This window comes from Periophthalmus magnuspinnatus, chromosome 23 (assembly GCF_009829125.3).
Source record: "Periophthalmus magnuspinnatus isolate fPerMag1 chromosome 23, fPerMag1.2.pri, whole genome shotgun sequence".
In the NCBI taxonomy this organism is placed as follows: Eukaryota; Metazoa; Chordata; class Actinopteri; order Gobiiformes; family Gobiidae; genus Periophthalmus; species Periophthalmus magnuspinnatus.
Window position 1 is genome coordinate 4077923 of NC_047148.1, and position 27411 is coordinate 4105333.

General features: G+C 38.6%; 1 protein-coding gene across 1 annotated transcript in view; it reads left to right on the forward strand.

The window, feature by feature from the left end:
* The window catches only part of LOC117392158 (leucine-rich repeat neuronal protein 3), a 28453-nt gene extending 4238 nt beyond the window's left edge, over positions 1–24215 (forward strand). The window contains exon 2 of the mRNA XM_033990171.2: positions 20629–24215. Coding sequence (XP_033846062.1) covers positions 21018–23147 — 2130 coding nt within the window. The 5' untranslated portion in view covers positions 20629–21017 and the 3' untranslated portion in view covers positions 23148–24215. The remainder of the gene's footprint in view (positions 1–20628) is intronic.
* Positions 24216–27411: the final 3196 nt, after the last annotated feature.

Here is a 27411-nt window from a genome sequence, read left to right on the forward strand (position 1 = left end):
TGACTTTGAGGGATATGGCACTGGCTCCCTCCTCTCTCTCTCCACTCTCTCCTCAATCTTTCTTCCCTCTCTCTCCCTCTCACCTCCCCTCTCTCCTCACTTCCCCTCCTCTCTCTCTCCAACTCTCCCTCATCTCAGTCTTTCTTCCTCCCTCTATCTCTCATCTCTCCCCTTCCTCTTCCCTTCCTCTCTCCCTCTTAACCCCCATCTCTCTCTTCTCTCCTCACTCCTCTCTTTTTCCTCCCTCTAGCCCTCACCTCTACTCCCTCTTTCCTCCCTCTCTCCCCCTCCTCTCTCCCTCCAACTCTCCCTACCCTCTCTTCTCTTTCTTTCTCCTTCCTCTCTCTATCCCTCTCTCTCCTTTACCCTCCTCTCACCTCCCTCTTCTTGCCCTCTCTTACTTCCTCCTCTCTCTCTACCCCCCCCCCCCCCGCTCTCTCCAACTCTCCCTACGCTCTCTTTCTTTCTCTCTCACTCCTCTCTCTCCCCCTTCCTCTCTCCAACTCTCCCTCCTCTCTCTTTCTCTCTCTCCTCCCTCTCCTCACACCTCCTTCTTTCATTCTGGCTAGCAGCTACGCACGCTACATTATGCAGATTTTGGTCAAGAGTGAGTGCGATTATGTGGAGGTAGAAATGAGTGTTGGAATGTTCGCTACGCCTTTGACCTTATCAGCCGCTGCCTTAAAGCGGGATACCTTGGCTTAATTCTAATAGATGCAGCACAATGCAAATTAGACAAGGGGGGCTAGCTGTGATCTTTGACGGTGTGCGGTGCCGTGCATTCATTAGGCCAATGAGTAAGAAGGTTTTGTTTTCACTTTTACTATAACAACAGAGAAATACCATGTGTCTGCAAAAGTACATGTTCTGGTATGGCAGTGCAATTAATCACATTTTAAGATTTTTTTGATTCATCAATAATACTCTAATGTCTTTTTAATGGAGAGGTCTACTACCAATCTTTTGCTAATAAACACATGTGGTTTGCAGCAGAGTTTAGAGTTTAGGAAGAATGCATTTCACAGTGAATGTTTAGTAAATTAATATTGAAAGCCTTTTTTTGTTTGTTTTAATGAGACCAAATCCAAATAAATCCGAAATTGTGATCTATCAATATGAGGAAAAATGGATTAAAGATACACTATGTAACATTTGCAGTGGAGGGTATACCGCCTGCACGTCTCCATGAATTTCAATTTTCAGTTTTCTGTTAACAGGCCTAGACACACTTAAAGAGTTTCACTTTGTTTAAATATATGTGGTTTGATTGCTCAAGTGTACCTTGAAAAACATGAATTCTTACTGTGCGCAGGCTCACTTCTCCACAGATCTGATCTGTAATATGGTCAGATAATGTCACCTGCTTATCTCCATGGAGTTCTATGCCATATTGTGGAACATTTGAGGTAAAACAATAACATGTGCATCCAGACAATTGAAAAGTTAATATAGTGGAGCACTTCCCGTATTACCACATCACAAGGTGGAACAGAGCGTTATCTATTTGAGAGAAGAACTCAACTTAAATATGTAGGATTTGTGTGCAAATGGAGCAAAACAGAACTCTGGGTTTTTTTTATACATTAAAATACATCAGAAAATAGCATAATAAGTGTCAGTACTGCTTGTGACCCACCTCTAAGCCCAAGGGCAGGTGTGTCCAGAAAAAGGCTGAAATCCCCAGAATCAGGTTCACTGGTTAATTTGGAGCATTGATTTCACATTAACAACCGTCTAGCCTCTGATTCATGGCTTTACAACTGCAGACGTAAGGGGAGAGTTTGGCACCCGCTCACACATGTAAAACCACACAAATGCACAGAATAGCCACATTACGCATACGCACTGCACGCTGGTTCACTTTAATGGACTCTCTTGTATCTTGGAGAATGTATAATAGTAAATCAATGAGGTGAAAGGCAGAAGGAGGGACTGAAGTGTCTTTCAAAGCACCGCCACATGCAGAAGCTTACCCACAATGCCGTTCAGTCCAAGCATTATAACTGTGGCAGGTTGTACAGTGCTGTTACTACGTATCAACCACTATTCCACTCATCCACTGGTCCCTGTTTCATTCCATGTTTTATTAGTTTGACTCAGAGACGGTATATATAAATGAATATAGCTAACCTGCTAGCCAGCTCCATCAACTCTGGCTCCAATTCACTTTACATTGAAAAATTGCCACCCCTCTTCGTAACTGCTGCAGTGAGCCTCATCATTTTGGTCTTAAATTGTTCATATTAATCCGCTCTACATGATCCTGGCAACTTTATTTCACTATTTTGTCCATTAATCAAGATATGAACATTAATAACATACAAATCAGGCGCCTTCTTTCCCTGAAGTCATTCTCGCTAGTGTTAGCAACAGGTTTGATTGACAGCATTGCTAAGTGCCCGCTCCCTGCTAAACCAGTAGTGGGGGCGAGAAGGGCATTACCTTCAACAGCCTGGCTCCAGATTAGCTCTTCGGTTGCTATGATATTATATATATATACTCGGTTCAAAATCCCCTGTAACTACTAGCCTCGATCAGCCGAACACGATGGGTCACACACACTTAGTCTACTCCTTTATACAACATCACATTAAAGAGTTATTAACATCTTAAAGAGTAATTAATTAATCATGAGGACGTATGAGACAATTTAGCAAGATAAGGCAAACCGTAGACAGCCATTTTCTGTAGTAATTCTGTGGAGGGGAAAAAAAGTTAAAATGAAAAGAAGTTCTGTGTAAATATGGGAAAAAGTGAAATAGTTGGAGTTTACTTTATATCTAAAGACTAGTGCTGTCACAATGCTAAAATTGGAAATTCGATAATAAGGAAAAGCTTAATTCTCTCTATATATAATTTGATACCACAATGATAATAAAAAGTACTCTTAAAAATCAAATGTAACAAAAAAAAATAGTAATTTATTTAATATGTCCATGTGGTTGTATACTAGTTTTGATGCTGGTTCGAATCTCGCTCTCGGCATAAACATCACTGGTTGAGCGGGCAGATCCACTGTGTCCTTGGGCAAGACACTAGTATATGAATGTGTGTGGAAATGGGTGAGTGGTTCCTTGATGTAAAGTACTCTGAGTGACTTGAAGGTGTTTAAGTGCTGTATATGTATATGAGACCATTTACCATTTACTACTACTACTACTACTACTACTACTACTACTACTACTACTACTACTACTACTACTACTACTACTACTAATAATAATAATAATAATAATAATAATAATATAAAATTAACATGCTGCTGGGTTAATGGTGCACTGCCTAAATATTGTTGTATTGTTGGATGTATGGAATTAAACTTATCTCAGATCTGTGGAGACATAATAATGGTTTAATCCCATACTGTGGAAAATTCTAGACAAATGATTAACCTTTTCATGAAAAGTAGCAGGTGGCGTAACATGCATCAAAAAAGATGCATAGTACAGACTGCCCTTTGTCGTGATGTGTTTTGAGTAATAATATGAACGTATTCTATTTGTTGCCGGCTTTGTAATACCGAACATCACAAAAACAGGATACAAATGAATAAAAATTAGATACCGTAAGTAGTTTTGAAAAGGTGGATTTATAAGTGAGAGTCCAGAGTTTGAATATGAAGAGGGAGTATGTTTTCGAGTCTGGATGCTGTGCGACTGAAGGCTCGAGCTCCCATTGTTCTGAGTCTGGAGTGTGTGGAGAGCAGAGCAGCAGATGAGTTGTGTGTGGTTGAATCAGGTTGGAGTCATGGAATACTTTTGTTGATCATCAGAAGAAGTTTGAACTGAATACACTGCTGGATCGGGAGCCTGGACGAGGACTGAGTGATGTGAACAGAGTTTGTGGGAGTGATAAATCGAGCAACAGCGATGTGTTGAAGGTGGTGGAGAAGTTTCTGAAGTAGACCAGTGAGTAGTGAACAGCGTTAGTCTAGGCTGGATGTTACCAGGGTATTTTAGTGGAGTGCTGGGTGAGGGAAGGGAAATATTGTGAAGATGGAAAAAGGCTGTAATGTTGTTGATGTGGGATGTAGCGCTGTCAGAAAAAAAAATTATATCGACTTATCATTTAATATATGAAAACTGAAACAATGCATTTTGGGGTTTAATATTTATTGTGTGTATATATGTTTTGCAATATTGGGGTGATGTTTTTGTTATTTTTGTTGTAATACAATAAGACTTGCTGCGGAGGGTGAAAAAAGTAACTTTTTTGGGTACTTATTGCTTAATATGCTATTTATTTGTTGCAGCACATGTCTTTTAATGATGTTGTCTACTGAAAAATCGTTTATTGGGATTATTTTGCTTTTTTATTGTGTCAGTGGCATAAAGCAATTTCAATATTATTGTTTATCACATATTTCTATGTAGTGATATATCGCGCTTCAAAATTTATTACCGTGACAGGCCTAGTGGGATGAAAATCAGAGAGTACTGTCCAAAATAACACCAAGATTTGACATGCAGTGAAGCAGGGACCAAGCAGCCGCAGAGAGGACGTTGAGATGGTGGTTTTAGATCAAATGAGTAGCATTTTACTTTTATTGCAATTGAATTGGAATTTGTTGTGTGAAACTCATGTGTGAGAATGCTGGGGGGGGGGGGGGGGGTAAAGTACAGCAGCTGTCTGGTTTCTTTCTTTAAAGAGGACATGTTGTGCTTGTGTCTACTTGTGACACCTGTGGATCATTATGTTATAATTTGCACATTTTAAATTGCAGAATTCATCTAAAATTACGTAATAAGAGAAACAAGCCCACTCACTTCTGCATTAGAAAACTGTGGTGCTCAGAGCTGACGTCGCCATAAACATCATGGCAGCAAAGAGTCATAGAGCTGTCGACCCCTCCTATTGATAACTGCAGATCACATTAACAAGCAGCAGAGTTCTAAAAATTTGTACCAAAATGACTACACAATGTTGCTGAATCCCACACATATCATTGATTAATAATATAAAATTGAAGAACGATGTAAGTACAGAGCAGTGGGCGTATGCCAGTGGCTGTGAAAATGGCGGGGATTTGAAACAACTTTGCGAGCTGAAATGGGAAGGAGAAACAACTATAACATGATCAAAAGCTCTGAAAAGTCAATTTTGCAGAATAGGTCTGCTTTAAAATAACTGCAAATCATAGGTAATCACAAAAAATATGTATAATTTCTGTTCTGCATAGTTATGTTTTATTGACCCCTACTGAAAATATTGATAGATAATTAGTCAAAAAGTGCCCAAAATTCTTCCACTGTTTTCTGTGAAGCCACTGCTAAGCAAACATACACACATAGGCGTAGAGAGTGAGAAAAAAAACAAAAACAAAAAAACATAGCAGAACAGATGGTGGTTCAGGTATCCAGGAAGACAGATTTGGCTCAGCAGGAGACGGGAATGCGCAAGGCAATTTGGCAATGATGGCACTGCAATATCAGGAAAAACAAAGCTGGGCCCAAACACACGGGATTGGCGTGATGATCGCTGATTACTACTACTTTAAAATCCCACTGAACCTTAGAACAATGCACCTTCAGCAAATCAAGTGTGGCCTACTTTCCACATACACATGACCTTTAGATCTCCCTCCTAGTTATACCAGCAGCCAGAGTGCGTTTCATACCTGCAGATGCAATACACGCTTGTTAAACTGTCTGTATATCATAATATTCTCCCCAAGGGGCCAATATGTTCCCACAAAAACCTAAACAAAGGCTTGGTTTCTCCACTTAGATAAGACAAATTCAGGCGGTTAGCTTGCCATTACACTAGCTGTGTTTTGTACAGAAAATGGAAACGGAGGTCAAGCAGAGGCTAATGTTGTCTAACCTGAAACAGAGCAATCATGGCTACTCCACTAAACGCAAGTCCTCTCCAGCAAACCACGGCATTGTATGTTTGTTTTTTTTTTGTCAAATGTGTTATAAGCACAGCCCGGACAAACTCTTCTCCCAGTGAGGAGGTTGTTGTTGTGGAAACTAAAGATCCTGCACAGTTGAAATGCTAACTTTTTAATTAGTGAGGTGGGTTCTTAGTTTAATTTACTTAAGTAACCTCTCTGACTAGTTTTCAGACACCATACTTTTTTTTGACATTGTAACAGTACTCTCACCTGAGTAAAAATGTGGGTCACTTTTCCCATTCTGAGTAGGTTATTAGTAACACAAAGCATTATCTTGACCATTTTAAATGATTGAAAAATTGTATTTCTTGTACTGCTCCTTCAGATATGATCTCTTTCCCCCCTAATTCTGTAGTCTATACTTCTAAAATACCAGAGTTTGTGCATTATTTTAGGTTTAGTTTTTTGTCCAATTACATTAACTTCAAATTATATATATATATATATATATATATATATATATATATTTATATATATATAAATAAAAATAAAAAAAGACTGTAGTTTCCTCAAGTACTTTTTACTTTTACTTCAGTAATGTCTAATACATCTCCAAATAATTTTGATCTCCACCCACCTCGGGTACAGTAATTTTTATCATATTTTAAGAGAAAGTAATTACTGGTAGATGTGCACTACGTAACTTGTTGAATAGAACTCCACCAGCTTGTTTCTATGAAGATCCCATAGCCTTCACTGGAATGTTCTACTGTATGGCATTAAACTTATCCATTTGAAGATGTTCATGCTAATACAAAAACATGCATTCCTACTATGACTGGCGTCGCCTCTCCACAGATCTAACCAAACCGTTCGAACTCTGCTCCAAACCACATGCTTTTACCGACAGAGGATTGGCTATGGATCTTGTGGTAAAAAAGCATATTATTGTCAATTTGCAATGACTGCATCTCAATTCCAATGGTATCTGATAAATTGCATAACCCTAATATAAAAGCCCTATAACATATTTGACAAGCTGTGTAAGGCATCAAGGATTTCTGATACAAAATGGTATCACAATCTTGTCTGCATGTTCCCGTTCATTGTTTATATTCTGGTATTCACGCTTGTTATGTTGTGTTCTGATAAATACCAATGAAGGTCAAGCGGCTAGAAAGACCAGCAATCATCTCTTCCCACTAAATCCTCGGTAGCGATAGTTTAGATTAAAAATTCATTTTATCAAACTGGATAAAACAAACAAGTCTATCTGCCATGCCCACTTGGCTCGGGCTGGCCTGAATAATCCATAAGGACTTTACCCATAATCCTCTGCTGTGCATACTCATTTATTTAAAAATGGTCATATCTCGCTGGTCTCTAATCAAACAGTTTTTTTGCCATAATTGTCCTGAGCAGGCGCAGTGTCCTGTAATGGAGGATGCCACAGGGGGACGTGCTGAGAGCTGCTGCCAACATCTGAATAGGGAGCTTTCACCTTGACAGCTGGTGAACATCTGAAACCTGGCCCAGTCCAAATTTAGATTTAGATCATTAGCCCGGTGCTATCGGGAGATTAAGAAAATGACGACAACTTTTAAAGCAGAGTCGACACCTAGCGGTAACATCTGATTAATATAGACAACTATGCAAAGTTACAGAGTACATTTTATACTTTACTATGTAACTTTTATGGTGGATGGTTCCCCTATGTTATGGTTTTGCCTTATGGAACATTCTGTGGAACATTTTGGGCAATGCAGTAACATGAAGTTGACAAGCATTCCACCTGATAAATTACATAGTGCACCTTACTAGCCACGTATTCAGGTAGTTTCCAACATTCAGCTCTCCACCATATATGTAAAGGGCCCATATTACGCTTTTTTATAAACATCTATATTATAATCTACCTTATACTGTTGTTTCCTCATCACAAACATACCTGGAGTTTCATTCATACATGTTTAACACACAATCTCTGCATATTTAGGCTGAAGTCTCTCACTGTTCCACCGTGTGATGTCATGTGATAGTACAGGAAGTGCTCCATTGTGTTTTTAAACTCCACTAGAATAATTTGGATAATTCCAGACACTTCTGAATAAAAGGTAAAAGGCAGCTGTTAACTTGAAAACTACTGTTACATGGACATCAGAAGGTGGAACAGAACATTTAGTTACTCAGACATGTGTGAATGAAACAAAACTCAACTCCAGGTATGTTTTTGATGAGGTAACAACATCATGACTTGGCTTAAAACTCACAAGTGTCCATTTTATGTAATATAGGACCTTTAAGTGAAACATCCCCATCATTTATTCATTGCATTTGCTAATAGGGTTTTAAACATCCTAAGCTCGTCAGTTTGTATCATTAACAAAGGTCATTTTGGTATACTTCTTTATCACTGTAGTAAAACATTTTTTACAGGACCATAAACTTCTTGGATTTACTTTTTAATTGTCTATTTTCAGTTTGCACCTCTAACAGCATCAACTGGATTTTAGGATACAATAATAGTAATAATAATAATAATAATAACAATAATAATAATAATAATAATAATAATAATAATAATAATAATAATAATAATAATAATAATAATAATAATAATAATAATAATAATAATTGGGGAGAGCTTTTCTTGACACACTTCAAACAGTTCAAGACAAAACACAAATGAAAGAATCAGATAAAAAAAAGGAGATGGTGAATATGGATGAGCCTCTGTTAGTAAACCTTAAATGCACGTATGCTACATAGGCATTATTAATTTTAATGACTTGTTGCTGTACATCAATTTAAATGTCTATGCATGGACTGTATATATAAATTAACATAGCTAGCTGCCACGTTCCAAATGGGAAGTGAGCATGGACGCGCTTCCGACTCCACCGACTCAAATTCACTTTACATTGAAAAACTGTCCCTCTCTTCATAACTGCTGCTGTCAGCCTCGTCATTTTGGTCTTAAAATGTTCCTATTAACCTGCTCTGCATGATCCTGTTTTTTTATTTTTTATTTCACTCTTATGGCTGTAAATCAAGATATGAAAACATTAACAACAGACAAATTTCGTGCGTGCATTCCCCGAGGTCGCAGGTTTGATTGACAGCTTTGCTAAGCATCCACTCCCTGCTAAACCAGTGCTGTGGGCAGGAATGGGCGTTTCTTTTAACAGCCTTGCTCCGGATTGGCTCTGATTGCTATGATAAACGCAGTCTGAATTCCAAATATGGAACTTGTCTTAAAATTAGCTGCCTTAATGAGCTTCATTTGGCTAAACACTATGGGTGGCGTCATACTCTCTTAGTCAACTTCTTTATACGATCTATGTATATTAGACCCACCTGTGCTCCTTCAAAATATACTAATATTTTGCATTGCATTGTCTATAATATTATCATATTATAGACAATGCAGTTATGGTTTTCCTGTGTATTCACTAGGACAGTCCAATAATATTCAACATTTTCTGACAGCCTCAAAGCATCGTTATAAATAAAATGATAAACATCTGGTTTCTGTATCTGCATATCGCTGACATATACCTAGCTTTCCACTCTGCCTCCTCTATTGCATCACCATTGGAAACAGACAAGGCTCTCATCCTTCTAGACATTTCACTCTTAATTAGGATAACATTTGGATGAAGACAAAAGTTATGTTGTCTCATTAAAGTACAGGGTCTATAGTTGCTAGGCACCAAAATCCCTTCTCATTTTAACCAAACATGCATGTATAGTTAAAAAAAAAGTCATCAGAAAGTAAATGGTAAATCAGAAAGAGCAATAATTTGAAAACTAGAAAATATGTGGGTTTGGGTTTATATCATGATCACTAGAAGTGCCTTTGCAGAGGTCTTTTAATGCTTCAAGAATTTCTGCACTTGTAGACTGTTTTTTCCTTTGCATTTGACCCATCAACCAGGTTTTTAAAATATTGACCTATAATATTGGTAAAAGTAATCTAGCTGAATATGTTATTGGTCATGTTTTGGATTGGGCTCCTGGACTTTAAAATGTTTTTATTTTTTTTTACACATACACAGTGCAATTTAATATTTAACTTGATATATGCTTTATTTTTTAAATTCATCAGTCCAATTCTTTTTTGTGTAGCACATGTCGCCACTTTATACCATTTTATAAAAACTACACTACCTTAACCAAGTATGAACAACACAATATTATGCACTGATGTGTCTTTAACAAATATAAATATTATCTACAATTGTAGATAGGAAACTGTACTTTATAAACTTCACCTCTGTTTCCAGTGAAGCGTTTAGGCACTGGAGCTTCTTCTGCTGTCAGCAATGGGAATGAACAATGAGAAAGTAAACAACAAGTCTCTATCCTCCATGAATGCTATACTAATAGAGTCATGCGTTAGAATGTGTCCAGTCATGGTTTATGGGCTTAAAAACTGCGCAAGTGAAGTCCGGAGTTTTATCTGTGATACAACTAGCGCAAGCTCAGAAATGTGGCCTGGCAAATCCAAAATGATATATATTTATTTATAAAGAGTGATATCAGTCTGGTCCCCATGTCCTCTGTTGTGTTTCAAGCCCAGTCAAAATTGATCGTACAATCAGATCCATTGTTTTTAGCAACGCATGTGAAACCAAGGAGCTCAGTTATGATTTATTAATCTTTCACTTCAGATTAACAGAGTTCAGTGCTTCGCTCATTGATTCTGCAGAAATCTACCGTGTTTTTCAGTCTCCTGTGATATTTTTTCCAATATGGAACGTACCATGCATGTCCCTGATTGGCTAATCCACATGTCAATCACGGCCATTTGAAAACAGGGCGTTTCACCTGTGACAAAACTCACATCTTCATAAAGTACTGAAAAAGTGTGTATTCTGGATCCCAGGCAATCGTAAAACTCCATTTAGGATAATCTGTGTTCTTAAGGGTATTAGAAGTGTAGTTATTAACCAAAATTGAGTGCATATTTTTTATTGCTCACCAAATCATCATTCTTCTAAACTTTGATCCTTGCACTGAGCTCATACAGGTCCATAATGTGATTCAGTTGCTGCAGTTGTCCTGAAATGAGCCAGTCTGCTGGAGATTGTTTGCTGTAATGTTCTTGGCCGGATTAACAGCGGTGCGAGCTCACAGACCCACAGGCCATACACTGTCAGCCTGTTACTGTAATGGAGGAGCTTTAGTGAGAAAGAGAGAGAACGAGAGCCCCCTCCCCTCCCCCCACCCCTCCACCCTATGCCCCTCCCCCCTCCTCCCTCCATCACTCCCCCGTTTCTGCTGACACCTGGGAACGCATGTTAGCTCCATGAGTGAACACCTCTCCCTGACCTATAAAAGAGTTTCATTTAGCTAGCGGAGGAAATGTCAGAGGATAAGCTTAATGTGGTAGTGCACTTATAGACATTAAGAGGTAGCAGACACCTCTTCCAGGCCTCCAGGTTGTGTGTATTAGCGAGTGGCATGCGGTTGATTGTGTGTACCTTTGCTGCCTAAATTTCCAAAGGGTTTACCAAGTCAGAGGAGATTATAGGCATCCATCTTGAAATTGCATTTGCCTCTGCAGTATTAACCGTATTTCTCTTTGTCACTAAATGGGAGTTATTGCCACCACAAACCAATGGATTCAGCAGCTTATAGTAAGAGAATAAAAGTACACAAAAAGTAAATGTTCCCGTCAACATTTTTGCTTTACTTATTGTATATTTAAATGCACACTATGTAACTTTTCTGATGGAGGCTTTGCCACCTGCTTGCATGACTATAGTTGCCTGGCAAATCCAGAATTGTATCTCTTTGTATTTTTTTATTTACAGATTGATTTCAGTGTGGTCCTCACATCCTCTGTTGAGTCTCAAACGTGATCGTACAGTCAGATACATTTTTTTCAGTGACATGTGAAACGAATGAGCTCATTGGTGATCTGTGATTTATAAACAAAGTAAAATTTATCTCACCTCAGATTAACAGAGTTTAGTGCTTTGCTAATGGATTCTGCAGACATCTGCAATGTTTTTCAGTGGTTTTCCCCTGTGATAGTTTTCCTTTTTTTTTTTTTTCTTTATGGATACGGATGGACGCGTCCCTGATTGGCTAATCCAACTGTCACGCTCATTTGAAAACAGGGAGATTCAGCGGTGACCAGACTGACATTTTTGTAATCCCAGGCACCATTGCCTGGGATTGCTTTTGCAGTATCAAATCTTCATGGTTAAAAGCAGGTGCCAAATTACTAGTCAGACCTACGGAGAGGTGGCCCCAACCACAGTAAAACAAATAAACAAACACAAAAAACACAAATAACTGAATTAATGCAAGTTTATGTTTAATGCCATACTGTGAAACATTCAAGGCACAAGTTATATAGGGTACCATTAACTGCACACACAAAAAAACATTTAACTATTGCAGTAGTAAAACCTTTAATAATCTCTTTTGTTTTCCAGATGCCCCTCTTGGGACAAACCTTCTATTTATTTTATTTGTTTGTCTGGCTGACAAAACCAAAAACTTGTCTACAACTATTGCCACTAAGATCTCTGCTTCTACTAAAACATGAACTGAAACCAATGTGATTTCATAGCGGCACAACCTACTAAGAGAAATGATTCAAGTATCAATCTTAAAAATGCATTTGAAAGTATAGTTTAAACATTAAGTAGCTCTCCAGAAAATGTCAGGGAAGATTTTAGTCAGCACAGCCTTTCTAAAATTAGCCGTAATGTTATTATACAACATCAGATTTCACAGATTTCAGTCAAATCTGCTCCAGTTTTGCTCCAATTTAGGCAGAAATTGAATCAATCTGCAGGAAATGCTTTAAGTACCATCTCTGTAATGGACAAAGTTGTGTTTCAATGCTAAACTGAGTCTTAAAGGGTCCATATTATGCTATTTTCTAATATGTTATAATGTTGTTTCCTCATTACAAACATACCTGGAGTGTTTTGTTTCATTCACACAAGTTTAAATCCTGCATACTTAGGCTCTTCTCTTTTAAAGAAGGTTTAAAGTTCACAAGAGTCAGTTTGGCACTCTATAGACCTTTAAGGGTGCAGTATGTAACTTTTCTGATGAGGGAATTCCACCTGTTGTCTCTGTGGATTTGCCTGGAATGCTAAACAATGCAGCATTAAATAAATTAATCTTGCATTTAGTTAATAACTTGTTTTTGTTGTAATAAAAATATGCCAAAAAATATGTAGTCTTATTATGGGAGGACTTGTCTCTCCACAGATCTGACCAGTAATTCAATAGTTTTATGCTATACTGAACATTTGAGGAAAATTAATAGCATTTCCATGGAAACCCTCCACTAGAAATACTACATAGTGCACCTTTAAATTGGATTTTGATGAAAACCTCTCTAATTCAAGCTCCAACCAAAAGGTGAATATTTCAGGAACTATTTCAGATGAGAATAAAACATGGTATTTCTTCTAAACTATGCTTAAAAATGCTGTACCTGATTTTATACCTGAACAGAACAATTTAATTTTAAACCATTTGCAATCGACCAAAGTTATTTCTTACTTAGCTCATGCATTCCAAATATCCTAATTATTCACCACTTTTCACCAGTTTATAAGCACTTTTCACAAGTTAACCATGACAGTATAGATGAAAACAACTAGTTTATAAATAGATGCAGATAGCAGACATATGTTGTCTCAAGAGCTACTAATAAAATATATCTGTACTGGGGCAAGACACATTTTGCTCAAATACATGGGAAAAATCAGATACAGTCTCTTTAATGAAATAACTTCAGTGATTTTCCACCCGAGCCTTGTACGAGCTTGTCCACTCAAGCCTCTCTTTCAGGGTTACCACCACCTACAATAACAATCTCCTTAGCTAAAGTAAAGGTTAACACACCAACGCTGATTCTATGACAAATTTCACTTCAGCGAGTCGCTTTAGTCCCCCTTTTTTATTCTTTCTGCTCCTCCTCTGTCCACCTCAATTACTTGCAGTGCAGCAATGCATGATGGGGAATTAGCTCTACATGGAAAAATGGGGTGCATGAGGGTGGGTGTTGGACTAATGGGTTAGTACAGTCTGTGTGGGGACTTCATAGTGAAAGCAGGCAGGCAGTCGGGAGAACCAATAGAAGACCTAATGAATATGAATAAGATAGAAATGGCCCATATCTGTCTGTAATATTTATGTAATGAAATGACACTATATTATGAGGCGACAGCTGCTGAGATTTGGGTGATAAAAAAATTTCTTACAACTATATATATTGCATTTTGATTTGTAAATTTGTATATCAAGGAATCAGCTCACATTGCACATTTTGAACACATCAGAGCATTAATAGTGTTGAGATTTTGAGTCCTGCATCTAGGCTAGTCTAGTATCTATATAGTTGCATTCTTTGTGCTAATTCATATTGTGATTTCACTTGATTATGCAGCTCTAACCTCCACCTCTCAGCTGTTTGAAAGGTGCTGTATCTGATTTTTACTTTCTTAAAAATGTGAAAAACAGAACTACTTCATATCAATCTGTAAAAACATACATTGAGATATCATTCTGGATTCAAGTGTACATAAATATTAGATGGTACAGTGTTTGCATCAGGTTCACCAAATATGTGATGATAACCCTATAGGAAAATGACAACAACAAAACAAAAACTTAAATTGCACAGTCATAGCCCTGTTAGCTCAATAGCTTTTGCACTAAAATACGGTGACAGTGTTGGACTGGAGGGTGAGCGTGCCTTTGGACTCACTGCGTTTGCTACTTGTGACATGTTGCCACACAAAATGTCACCTCAAATTTCAGTCAGCCTTCCCCAAAACCTCCCCTAATATTATCATTCATCATTCATCATTTTACTCCCAGTTTAGCTCAAATATTAGCAGATGTTAGATATTAGAGACTGAATCAAGCTAACTGCTACAGTTTTAAAATTGCAATTATTTCTTTATGTGTTTGACATAAATTTAAGCATGAAACAGATGGATGAATAGATGGATGCATGGATCATATTATAGATTCATTTTTCATTCTCATTTGATTCAGTCATTATGACATTAAACTTATCTCCGTGGAAACAAGCAAATGGCACCATAAGGCCAAGATACAGGTGACGGAATACGGTCACAAAATCGATCCATGTTCTGAGCAATAAAAACATCTGTAATTGAATAAATGCAGAATAGATAAGTTTAATGCTAAACTGTGGAACTTTCGAGGCAATAACATCTCTATGGAGACAAGTAAGTGGTGGACCCTCTCCAGAAAAGTTACAAAATCAAACTTTAGTAGAGATTTATAGACCAAATTAGTTCCATAACAATTGAGAATAGATATGCAAAGATGGCTAAATGCACCATTTTGCAGTTTGCCTGTAAAGCTTCCTTAATCTCTCCCTACGTTTTATCAATATGGCCAAGATAACATTACCATAAGACTAAAGACGAGCCCCAATCATCTTTCCCAATCTGTCTCGTCTGCTGTGTCCAAGATGTCCGCTCCCGATCCATCATCAGCCCTGCCAAAATCCAATAAAGTGCTACCTCATTTCAAATACGGGACTATTAGGCCTTGTCTGTTTGTTATTCTATGCCAGCCCCGGCTAGTCAGAGTATTTAGTGACCGGAAAATGGTGCTAAAAATACAGACACAACGGAACATGTTCAAAAGCAATGAGGCACCATTTTTCATCTTTTCTCTTAACATATATTCGCTTCTCTAAAATGCAGCTGAAATAGTATTCTTTGGTCAACATGTTTTTGTACAATAAGTCAGGATAACAAATTTTGTGCGATGTATTTCTGAAGAAAATAAAGATAATAAAAGATAATATTGAAACAAATTTATGGCACTGATGTGATAACCCTAAAGTAAAATCTTGAGAGTACAAGAGTACATTTTGCAAAACGGGGATTTTGTCTTTGCAGCACTAGTATAAAATAGTAGCAGCATCAGCAGGTGTATGAACAGTTCTACTAATTGTGCATTTTATGTTTCTGCATTTGCAAACAAATTATTTTGAGATGATGCAAAATAATCAAATTCTTCTGAACTGCTGCAGTAAAATGAAATCCAGATGACTGTTGGCTGTCTGAGGAACTAAATACACACAAATATAGAAAATCTGTAGTTGTTTTTTTTTCAACTAGGGTTGTCAGTATCAGTACTGGATACTAGTCCTGTCACCATAATTACTCTATTGACTTATCGTTCAATACATGGCAGATGAAACAATATTTTTTGGGGGTCAATAATTATTGTGTACTTTTTCTTTGTAGTAGTGGGAACATTTTGGTTATTTTTCTGTACTACGATGAGATTTGAGCTGAAGGTTAAATTATGAACTTCTATGACTTGTTATAGATGCAAAATAACTACTTAAGTGTGGCATTCTGTTATTTATTTATTGCAGCTCATATTTTTTTAACAATATTTTACATTTAGAAAGGTTTTTGGAGATATTTCTGCTTAATGGTTTAGTTTTGATTATCGTTTATTATCAATTATTGTTTATTGTCTATATTTACTTCAGAAACATATCGAATGTTCAAATTTGTTATCGTGACAGGCCCACCAAAGATGTACTCATTTATGCTGGTTTTGATTCTGAAAATATTACACAAAATTGGATCTTTTACCAAAACCAAGTTTTTCATGCCAACTAGTATAGGACCATATGATAAAATTCAAGAAAGTACAAATATTGTGTGCTGAAATTCATATTGTACTGTATGAAAAAAAAACATATTTCAATGTGATTGAAAACTGGTATTGCTTATTGAGCCTTTTTCGTTATAATTTAAAAAGAGCAATTTTAGTATTGTGAAAACATGGTTGTAGGCCTACATTTTACATCAACTTCAACCTTCAACATTACCTCCCAAACAAGAGGCTGTCTGGACTGCAGAGCATAGCCAAAGAATAGAAGCCTCAGTACCTGTCTCCCTTGGTGGTGCTGGTTGTGATTGCTACAGAAACGCAGGAGGCCAAGGAGCGCCAGGGATTGGGGCCATACAGACTGTGAGGTGCACAGAGAGGAGCTGAACTGCGGGACATAGGCTGAAGTCTGTTTATCAGAGCGCTCCTGGTGCTGCGGAGGATTATTAAAGTGCAGGTGTTTTGGAAAATAACACTCTGCCTTCTCCTCTTCCACTCGCCCCACAGTTACTCACCATTCTCCCAAATAAACCCCATTGTATTCAGCACTGCTCTAGCAAGAAAGGGGCAGACAATTAGGTTTACCTACTAGATGCAGAGTCTGAATTTAATATGGGTGGCTATAATTACCAAAACCCTCCAGCATCTGATATGTATTTTTAAATGGCTTAACACCCTGTCTACTGCCAGAAAAAATTATATATATAGGCTACATAAATGTACCCTATATATGTTTCAGCGATAAATGGTAATGTTGAAACTAATTTATGCCAATGAGCAGATTTAAAGCACAAAAACTTTTCTAAATTTACAATATTCTTACAAAACACAAAAACTATTCTAAATCTACAATATTCTTACAAACCACATAAACTATTCTAAATCTACAATATTCTTACAAAATCATGAGCTGCAATAAATAAACAGCAGAGCGAAACATTTTAGTACTTAGTTTCTGTAATGAGTAATAGAAGTTATTAATTCAACCTTCTACAGTTTAAATCTTATCTTACAGACAAAAAATTACCAAAAATAACCTAGTACTCCAAAGAAACTTTACACATGATACATATTGACCCCCCAAAAATGTTCTTCCATCTAATATATATTGAATGATATAGTAATTATCATGACAGGCCTAAGCCTATAGACTCTTCCAGAACTGATGTTTTAAAATTGTTGCGCGCACAGCCTGGTACTAATATAAATGTTGTATTCCATTCATTTTAATGAGGCAGCAAAATAAACACATTCATTTTGACGTTTGTAGACAGCACAGACAAATCGTTGTTGTTTATTTGTTCATTAAATTTGCCAATGAGTAATACGAGTCAGTATCTAACTTCCAGCTCCATTGGATTTGTAATGCTTGATGAAATAAAACTAAAATTTCATTGTCAAATTGTTGTGGCCCCATTTGCTTCATTACTGTCTAGCATAACATTAGATCTAAGAAATGTTTATTACTTGTTTGTTAGCATTTATGTTTTCGGCCATATTTGCTCAAAAACATGTTTTTTGTGTTGTTTTTATTAACAAAGGTTCTGTGGGTCAGTCATCCAAAAAGCCCTGTTTTTCATAGTTTCATAATTTAGTGGCTAACGCTAACTCTCCCATTAAAAATGCATTGGAGCTAATGTATGGAACAGTAGCAGTCTTTCTGTTTACAAACACTAACGGTCCTTAAGCAATGCTACGTAGTTTAACCTAATGGAACACCATAGAAACAACTCACCGGGACGATGTAAAAATGCTTTTCTTTATGTCTTTTGCCCCACTTTCACACTAGCACATTCAACCTCGAAATTTTGACACTGTTCAAAATGAGACTACGATCCATATTAGGTTTTAAAAATCACTATGGGGATAAGTACAGTTAAACATGTTCAGTAGGTGGTGGGATTGTGCCTTGTGTTAAAGGGCTCTAAATTAACATGTTAAGTGAGCACCTATATTGAAAATCTTAGGACCCCTTTTCTCCTCCAACCAAAAATGTCTGGCAATACCCCTGGTCTCTGTAGTATCTAGATGAAGATCAAACCATGGCTAACCGTGGCCATGATGCTTTCCTGTGAGATTTTGTGGTCCAAAGTTCACACAAGTTTTGTGATATTTCTGAGTAGAATAGGGCCAAAATGTGGCACTAGTCCTCAGTCATTCTCATGTGAAGAGATTTCAGACCATGCTATGGAGTGAAACATTGTGGGGCAAACTGCTGTGTCTCTGCCGCCTTGACTTTATATTTATTTATTACATTCTCCATCTCCCTTGTGAGCGCTGAAGTGTGGAAGAAGTAAGATGAAATGAAACCATGGCCCCTTTTCTTCTCCTCCTCCTCCTCCTCTGCAGATCTACTCTGCCAGATTCTTTCCATTTGGTTCTGTCAGTCATGCCTTTTCCCATGATGCCATATATATCAAATCCTACAGGACTAAAATATCACACGGGACATCAAGCTTCACGCTTTCAGTAGAATGCAGTTACATGCGACAAATTACATGGCGAGAGTTCAGGCCGCAGCAGGAAGCAGTGGGGGCTATAATAATACAGTCTGCACAGAAAGCCTCATTGGCAGGTCATGCATAAGAAATACATTAATGCCACAGAAGATAAATATGGTCCAAACCAACATTACGCTCATATGCGCTTTGTACATATTTGACATTTGCCCTATTTGTTTAGTGGTTCTATTCCTACCTGCAATGTATATGTTCATAGCACATTGTCAACTGCACCATTCCGTGGAAATACAAACCATATTTTGGATTTTTGGACTTCTATGCCATACTGTGGAATATGGAAAGAAGTCATTTAAGGCCCTCTTCCATGCCAAATAAAAGTGAAACCCACTCGCGGTAGTTTTTTTTTTTTTTTTTTTCAGTGCAATAAAAACATTTTTAAAAACCCCATGCTTTTATTTTAGTCTTCTGGGGAAAAAAAAAGTTACATTGTAGGGCTTTAGGGTTTATACAAGTAAATTAAATGTTGTATATATGACTCTAATAATAACATTTTGTATTCTTCTGAGCTGAGTTAGCTTACTCATACATCATACATTTCCTGTCTCCACTTGCATTTTTAAGACAAACAGGTGCAAACTGCATCTGCACCGGCTGCTTATTTAGTGTACGTGTGCTCCTTATCAGCACCGCTCATGGCTCTTGTTGACTGGTTGCCATAGTGACTGGCATATTGCAGTGTATTAGAGAAGCTTACCCCAAAGGCTAATGCTTATGCCCCAGGATGTCTGCCATTTAAGAATCTCAATAAAGCTTTCTCTTTAAGCAATAATAGACTCACACCACTGCAATCGGGAGTGAATGACATATTGTGGGGCTGTGCAGTAAAGTCTACAAAATTAAGTTAAGAAGGTCAAGCACATATAAATCTACGCTTTTGAGTCTGGAAGGGGCCAGAATAAATGTCAACATGCATCTGTGTGGTAATTACAGAATGCAATATGTCCAGATCTCTCAAGGATAAAACATGCCCATCGAATAAAGTACCAACAAGCAAGATTGTAATGTTAAGAAATCTGATAAAATAACCACATGTATCATCACCCATTCTCGATCAGACATCAGCAATTGCATCAATGATTCCAATACAGGAGTCCACTTACAAATTAAAATTGATCTGTGTAACTTTTGTTTTTTTATGCATGTGTTCCCTTGTTCTACAGTATGCACACAAATGCACCAAATCTATATTTAGTTAATTGCAGGAGCTTTTGTTGCTTAATACATTTAACCACATGTACTCTAACTCTGACTGAGGCCTACCTTTTTGTCTACATGGAGATGGATACTTTTAATGCTGTAGTGCGGAACATTCCAGGAAAAACTGACAAAACACCATGAAGACAAGCAAGTGGTGAACACCCCAATAGAAAAGTTACATAGTGCAGCTTTCTGATGAGGTGACAAATAATGATGTGACATCTATAAAATGTGAAAAGATAACAAATAGAAATAATACAAGAAAAAGCATAACCATGAAAATAAATATTACTCAAATATAATCATGTAATAATTAATCATAATAATACATCATTGTGTATTATCTAATTGATAATTATTTGGTAATTACTTCTGCAGTCACTGTAAAGTAAAGTAACGCTCACATCTCTCTCTGTCTTGCAGGAAGGAATGGAGTGGTTTGCTGACTTTGGAAGGTAGTGGCAACAATCAATGAGGACATCTATCTCCATTAGATCAAGAAAGAACTATTTTGGTCAAGGACACCTTTTTCTGTGATTTTTCTCTTTCTAGCTTTTTTCCCCCTCCTCCTCCTCCTCCTCCCACCATCTTGGATATCTAGCCTTGTTCCCCAGGGCAACACTGACTGATTGGTCATTACACCAAGGTGCGCCTACATAACAGGAAGACACAACGTGGAGTTAGAAGCTGTGGGAATAAGGTGGTGAGTCAGCCACCTTAGGAAGTACAACAGATGACACATTTCTGTTCAAATTACCCCCCATACTGATAACTATACAAGGACCATTTTTACTGGAGGGAATCGTTTCAATATGAAGGAGGTGTCTTTTGTGGATTGCCTTTTTCTCGGCTTGGCTATGGCCTCTTTTGCAGCCGGCACAGAGGATAAGTCCGATTGCCCCAAGTTGTGTGTTTGCGAAATGCGACCCTGGTTTTCCCCAAGTTCAGTGTACATGGAATCGCTCACAATTGACTGCAACGACTTGGGACTATTCAGCCTCCCAGAGAAACTACCATTGGCGACACAGGTACTGCTACTGCAAACAAACAATATTGTGAAAGTTGACATGCCATTGGAATACTTGGCAAACATCACAGAAATTGATCTATCGCAAAATAATGTTGCATCACTTAACGATGTTCACTTGGGGAGTCTTGCTCAGCTTCTGTCACTTCATTTGGAGGAGAATTTGATACAAGAGTTGCCCGAAAGGTGTTTGTCGGAGCTAGCTAACCTCCAAGAGCTGTACATGAATCACAACCTTATCTCGTTCATCTCCCCATTGGCTTTCCAGGGTCTGAGAAGTCTTGTACGTCTTCACCTCAATTCGAACAAGCTCAAAACCATTAATAAAGAATGGTTTGAAGCCATGCCGAACCTCGAGATTCTGATGATTGGAGAAAATCCTGTTGTTTCGATTGAGAATATGAATTTCAAACCTCTCAGTAACCTTCGCAGTCTTGTCCTTACCAGAATGAATCTCTCCCAGCTCCCCGAAGACGCACTAACCGGCCTTGAAAATTTAGAAAGTATTTCGTTCTATGATAATATCTTTCCGGAGGTGCCGCATTCAGCCCTGAAAAATGTGAAAAATCTCAAGTTTTTGGATCTTAACAAAAACCCAATTAGTAGAATACAGAGAGGCGATTTTGTGGATATGTTTCATTTAAAAGAGCTGGGTATTAATAGCATGCCAGAGCTAGTGTCAATCGACAGTTTTGCACTTAGTAACCTCCCGGAGTTGACCAAAATAGAAGCCACCAACAACCCCAAACTGTCCTATATCCACCCTAATGCTTTCTACAAACTCCCACGGCTTGAAACGTTAATGCTAAATGGCAACGCACTCAGCGCCCTACACAGGATCACAGTGGAGTCCCTTCCAAATCTTAGAGAGGTTAGCATGCACAGTAATCCTATTAGATGTGACTGCGTGGTGCGCTGGATGAACATGAATAAGACTAACATTAGATTTATGGAGCCAGATTCGCTGTACTGTGTTGAACCACCCGAGTATGAGGGCCAGCATGTTCGCCAGGTGCACTTCAGGGAGATGATGGAAATCTGCTTGCCTCTCATTTCTCCTGAAAGTATGCCCGGACGCATCAAGACACAAAATGGCAGTTCGGTGTCGCTCCACTGCCGCGCCTTTGCCGAACCTGAGCCAGAAATTTACTGGATCACGCCCTCCGGTATGCGAATCCTGCCCAATACTGTGTCTGACAAGTACTACATGCACCCAGAGGGGACTTTTGACATCTACGATATTACTGAGAATGAAGCAGGACTTTACACATGTGTCGCCCATAACCTTGTTGGCGCAGACCTCAAATCCGTCTCCGTTGAAGTGAATGGATATTTCCCGGAGCCTATGAATGGCTCTTTGAATGTCATAATCAACTCTGTGGAGACAAACTCTGTATTGCTTTCCTGGAAGGCTGGCCCTGGGACACTGGCTCCTAATATTAAATGGTACACCATGAGCGAGATAGACCACCCCAGAACCGCATTCACCACAAGGGTCCCATCTGATATCCGAGCCTATAACCTCACGCACCTCAGCCCGGCGACGCAATATAAAGTTTGTGTAGAGGTCCACGGCATCCATTATAACCACGAAACCAAATGTCTGGATGTCACCACTAAAGGCATAGAGCTAGCCGTGAGAGACACAGAGAAATGGGATGCAGCTGTGATAACTATCTTTGGTGTGCTTTTGGCAACAACATCAGTGGCATGTCTGCTTATTTATGTGTCGCTAAGGAACCACCATCTTTATGGGCAGATTAGAAAGTGCGAATCAAAGGTAGCGCTGATGCCCGCAGAGGAAAAAAGTATGAACTTTCCTTTCTTTACAAAGCTGTGGTTTGCTGGTAAAGGACTACCAAGCGGGGTGGAAGTTAAAGCAACCGTCATAAATGTTTCTGACAATGCCTTTTAAAGAAGCTGGACTTTCAAGTTTGACATGAATAAACTGACAATGGGTACACAGAACAATAATGATTACCCATAGCTGGACACAATAAACTCTGGGATTGAACATTTGTCAAAACGTCTACATGCTCTCCCGGTTTGAAACTTTGAGCAGACACCGTGGCAAGCTACGAAATACACTGCAAAAAGTTAGGTTCCCATTCCCACCAAAAATGCAGGCCAATAGGAGAGCAGGTTTCAGATGATGTTGATGGGGTCAACTCTCTTGTAATTGACTGTTAAATGTGTTCAGAGTTGTGGAACTGTCCGTGTGGTCCCCCCCAAGCAATACCGTCTGTGCTTTGTCCTAACACCCATAGACGAGTTAGCGAAACACTAATAACACCTGAATATATCGGGAAGGCAGATTTTAGTAGTGCGTAGACCTACAACAGTGACTATGGTGTATGACTTTTGATGAAATATACCCCAGTTTTCTATTTAAAAATGGATTCTTGATTTTTCATGGAGATATTGTTATATATATATTCTATTATGTTGATGTAATGACAAATCCTCTGTATCAGAACAGCTTAAATGGGTTTTTAATGACGGCGAGCGGCAGACTACTTTTGATTACAACGTCACATTAAGCTTAATGAAATTGTGCTTCAAAATGAGTATCTCGAGAGGGACATTTGCCAAATGGTTGTTTATGCTGTGTAGTTCTCCTTGCATCAGCTCCTGGGACAAATGTGTTGGACAGAAACAAATATAACAGGTCAATTAAAGCTGAGATGACCAATGCGCCATCTCCTGGTAAGTGCCTACAACAAGAAATACATGAAGTGAACAGAGAAGAAGAGAGAGCGCAAAACCAGACCATCACATCACCGCGGAAACACAGGCTACCCCCAGTAATTTTAGTGGAAATACTTTTTAGCATACATATTTTAAGATAAACATTTTGTTGTTGCTTTGGGTGTAAAGTTAAAAGCCATTTTTATATTTACTGTATTATATGTGATCAATGGGCACAACAGACTAATTATGAAATGTGCTACGAAAAAATAATAAATGTCATTGTTTCTTTTCCAAACAAAATTGGGAATATTGTTTTTGTGTGTCATTTGATGCCAAACAGCACAAGTGTATGACACAAGCTGCTTGACAAGTCCAGAATGATATCGCTCTCTCTCCATCTGTACTTTTTATACAGAGGGATATCAGTCTGGCCAACATTCCCTTTGTTGCATCTTGAAACATGGCCCTGCAATCAGATTTATTTATTTCAGCGACACATGTGAAACAAAGGAACTCATTTGTCAGAAATCTATAATGTTTTTCAGTTCCCTGTGATATTTTTTCCCCTTTCTTTCTCCTCATAAACAGCCATATTTATTTTGATACACACTGACCCCGCATCTCCCTAAGTGGATAATCCACCTGTCAATCATACCTTTCTGAACTTGTGGAAATTCAGCAGTGACCAGACATCTCTGTAAAGTATTGGAGAAGTGTTTATTCTGTATCCCAGGCGACTGAGATGGTACTGCACTGTAACTGTAAAGATGAAACAATAAGCAAAAGCAGAGGGGCTGAGAGCAGAGCCTGGGAGGAGGAGAGAGAGTGAAAAGTACAATAGAGAAGTCATTAGTCGCCTCATTAAGATCACGTTCGTCCTTCAGTGGCTCTGGATATAACCACAGTCTCTGCTCCAGCTGGTCAGATAGGGACAAACCATACCCAGAACAAAGAGGAGAGTGCTAGGCCTGTCATGATAATCACCATATGGACTTATTGTTCATTAATGATAGCTTTAGCTCTCTGCAAAAGTGGGAAGATTTTTTTTATTTCTTTTATTCTTTTTTTTTCTTTCATTCTTATTTCTGATAATACAAAAAGAGTCACAATAAATACTCATTATCATCAAATTAACTACGGAACAGGGTTGAATATGTAACTGCTAAGGCTAATAGGCTCTGTGCACAGCAGCATGCTAGCTAGCTCATTGTGTCGCTAGCTAGCTCATTGTGTCTCAAAGCTACCACTTTACCTCTGGTGAAGTATTCATTTTATTTATGTAGTGTTTAACATGTTGTCAGTGACATCCATACACAGCTTCCTGTCCACTGCCTAAACTTTTAAGATTTATTTATTTCAGCGTGACTCTGCAAACTTCATAGAGATAAAAGTGTACAGGAAGTAGTGACGCTAACAGTGAGGTTGCCGGGTGCTATTGTGCACAGAGTTCATTGGTTCATTTATTGTAGCAGGTCATGGCTTTTAATGATACTGTACATTTAGCTTAAAGGCACTACACCTGATATTTACTGTCTATATTATATATATTATCATGTTTTCCTATATTTACTTATATAACAATATATCACATTTCAAAATGTGTTATTGTGACAGGCCTATCGTTTATAGTTATATCTCTGTATATTGTGCTTAAAAATGTGTTGTCGTGACAGGCCTATAGAATACAGTGAAGAGAGTTTTATTTATCTTAGTGAATTATCAAGCACAGCGAGTATTTCACATAAGAACGCGAGTATGATAAATGGTCGTCAGACAGAGAGTGACATGGTGGATTTATCAAACAGGCTGTGACGCTCATACATCAGGCAGACTTCAGCACCACGGACAGAGGCTTTTAGAGCCAGGCCATCTGTCAAAGACAAAGGGAGTTAAAATATGATGCGGCGCGCTCCTCAGGTAATGCTCAGGTCAGACTGAGGCTGTCTGTGCTAAAGCTGCACTGAATACAAATGCATAAGCAGCATGAGATACACACGCAGGGGGGAGGAGAGAGGAGAGAGGGGAAGAGAGGGACAGGAGAGGGGTAAAAGAGGTGAGGGAGAGAAGAAGAGGGTAAGGTCAGTGGAAGTGGGGAGAGAGGTGAAGCAGAGGAGAGAGGAGAGGCACAAGACAGGGAAGGGGGGAGGAGAGGGAGAAGAGGGGGAGGGCAGATGACAAGTGAGAGAAAGAAGGGGGAGCAGGGAGGAGAGGGAGAGGAGGGGAAGAAATATAGAGGAATAGAGATGGAGATATAGAGCAAGGAGGTGGGGAGGGAGAGGAGGGCGAGGAGGGCCGAGGGAGAGAAAGGGAGAGTAGAATGAGGGGGAGGAGAGGAAAATGAGAGGAAAGGGAGATGGAGGAAGAGATCTGGGAAGGTAAAGAAAGGGAAGAGCGAGAGAAAAGAAAGAGAGCTCAAGGGAGAGGAGAAGAAGAAGAGTAGGAGGAGGGGGAGACAAGGGGAGGAGGAGAAGGAAGGAAAAAGGAGAGAACAGGAGAGGACAGGGGAAGGTAGAGTGGGGAGATCTAGGGAGAGCCCAAGGTCACAGATTGGAACCCAGAGGAACCCATAAATACAAGGACCAGGACGTATTCTCATGTAAACTGCACACGTACAAATCCACACATGAGGCACTTTTCATCCCCGGGGGTGCTGCAGATGAGATGCTGAGCCGGTGTTTGTGAAGAAACACAACATGACAGCCACAGAAGAAGCTAAATGAGTTCAGTGGACAAACATGTTCTTGGAGATTAGAGCTGTTCCCGGTATTTCTTTGTTTTCCATTTTCATATTACATATATTTGATTACATACTTGAGTGAGTAAGCAGAGTGTTATGTGTAAACTCATCTCTGCTGTCTGTCTCGATATAATGTATTTTCACTATGTCTCTCTCATGGTACCTCCTCCCTGTGCCAGTACCGACACGAGCCAGGAGGGAGCTTTTTGAAATGGTACATTCAAAGCATCCTATATTAAAATAGACTTTTGGACTGAAGCTATATCCCACATGAAAAGACCCAGTGGGCTGTCACCATTCAATCCACCGCCAGGAAAGAAAAGGAACGGTTTCTTGCTGAATCTTCAAATTTTTCTAATATTAAAATCACCTTGTTCCTTTCCGAAAGCCATCTGCAGCAGCAGATACTGAGACATGCTCTGTGAGGTGTTAGCACAGGCTGCTCCTGCTGGGTACAGATTCGTTTTCATTTAGCCTGGATCATTGTCCTGCAGTCGTAAAGTTAATACAGAATCTACTGGTGAAGGTGGATGTTTAAAAGCTTTTAGGCTGTTGTATTTATTTCATTTTCACCATAAAAAAAATGTTAAGTCAGCAGGCAGCTCTCTGAAAAGTCATGTATTAACAAATTTTGAAGCACGATATGTTGCTACAGAGAAATACTGCGATAAATGATAATACTGAACTACTTTATGACACAAAAGCAGTAAAGCAGGATTATCCCAGTAAAGTAATAATGATATATATAGTA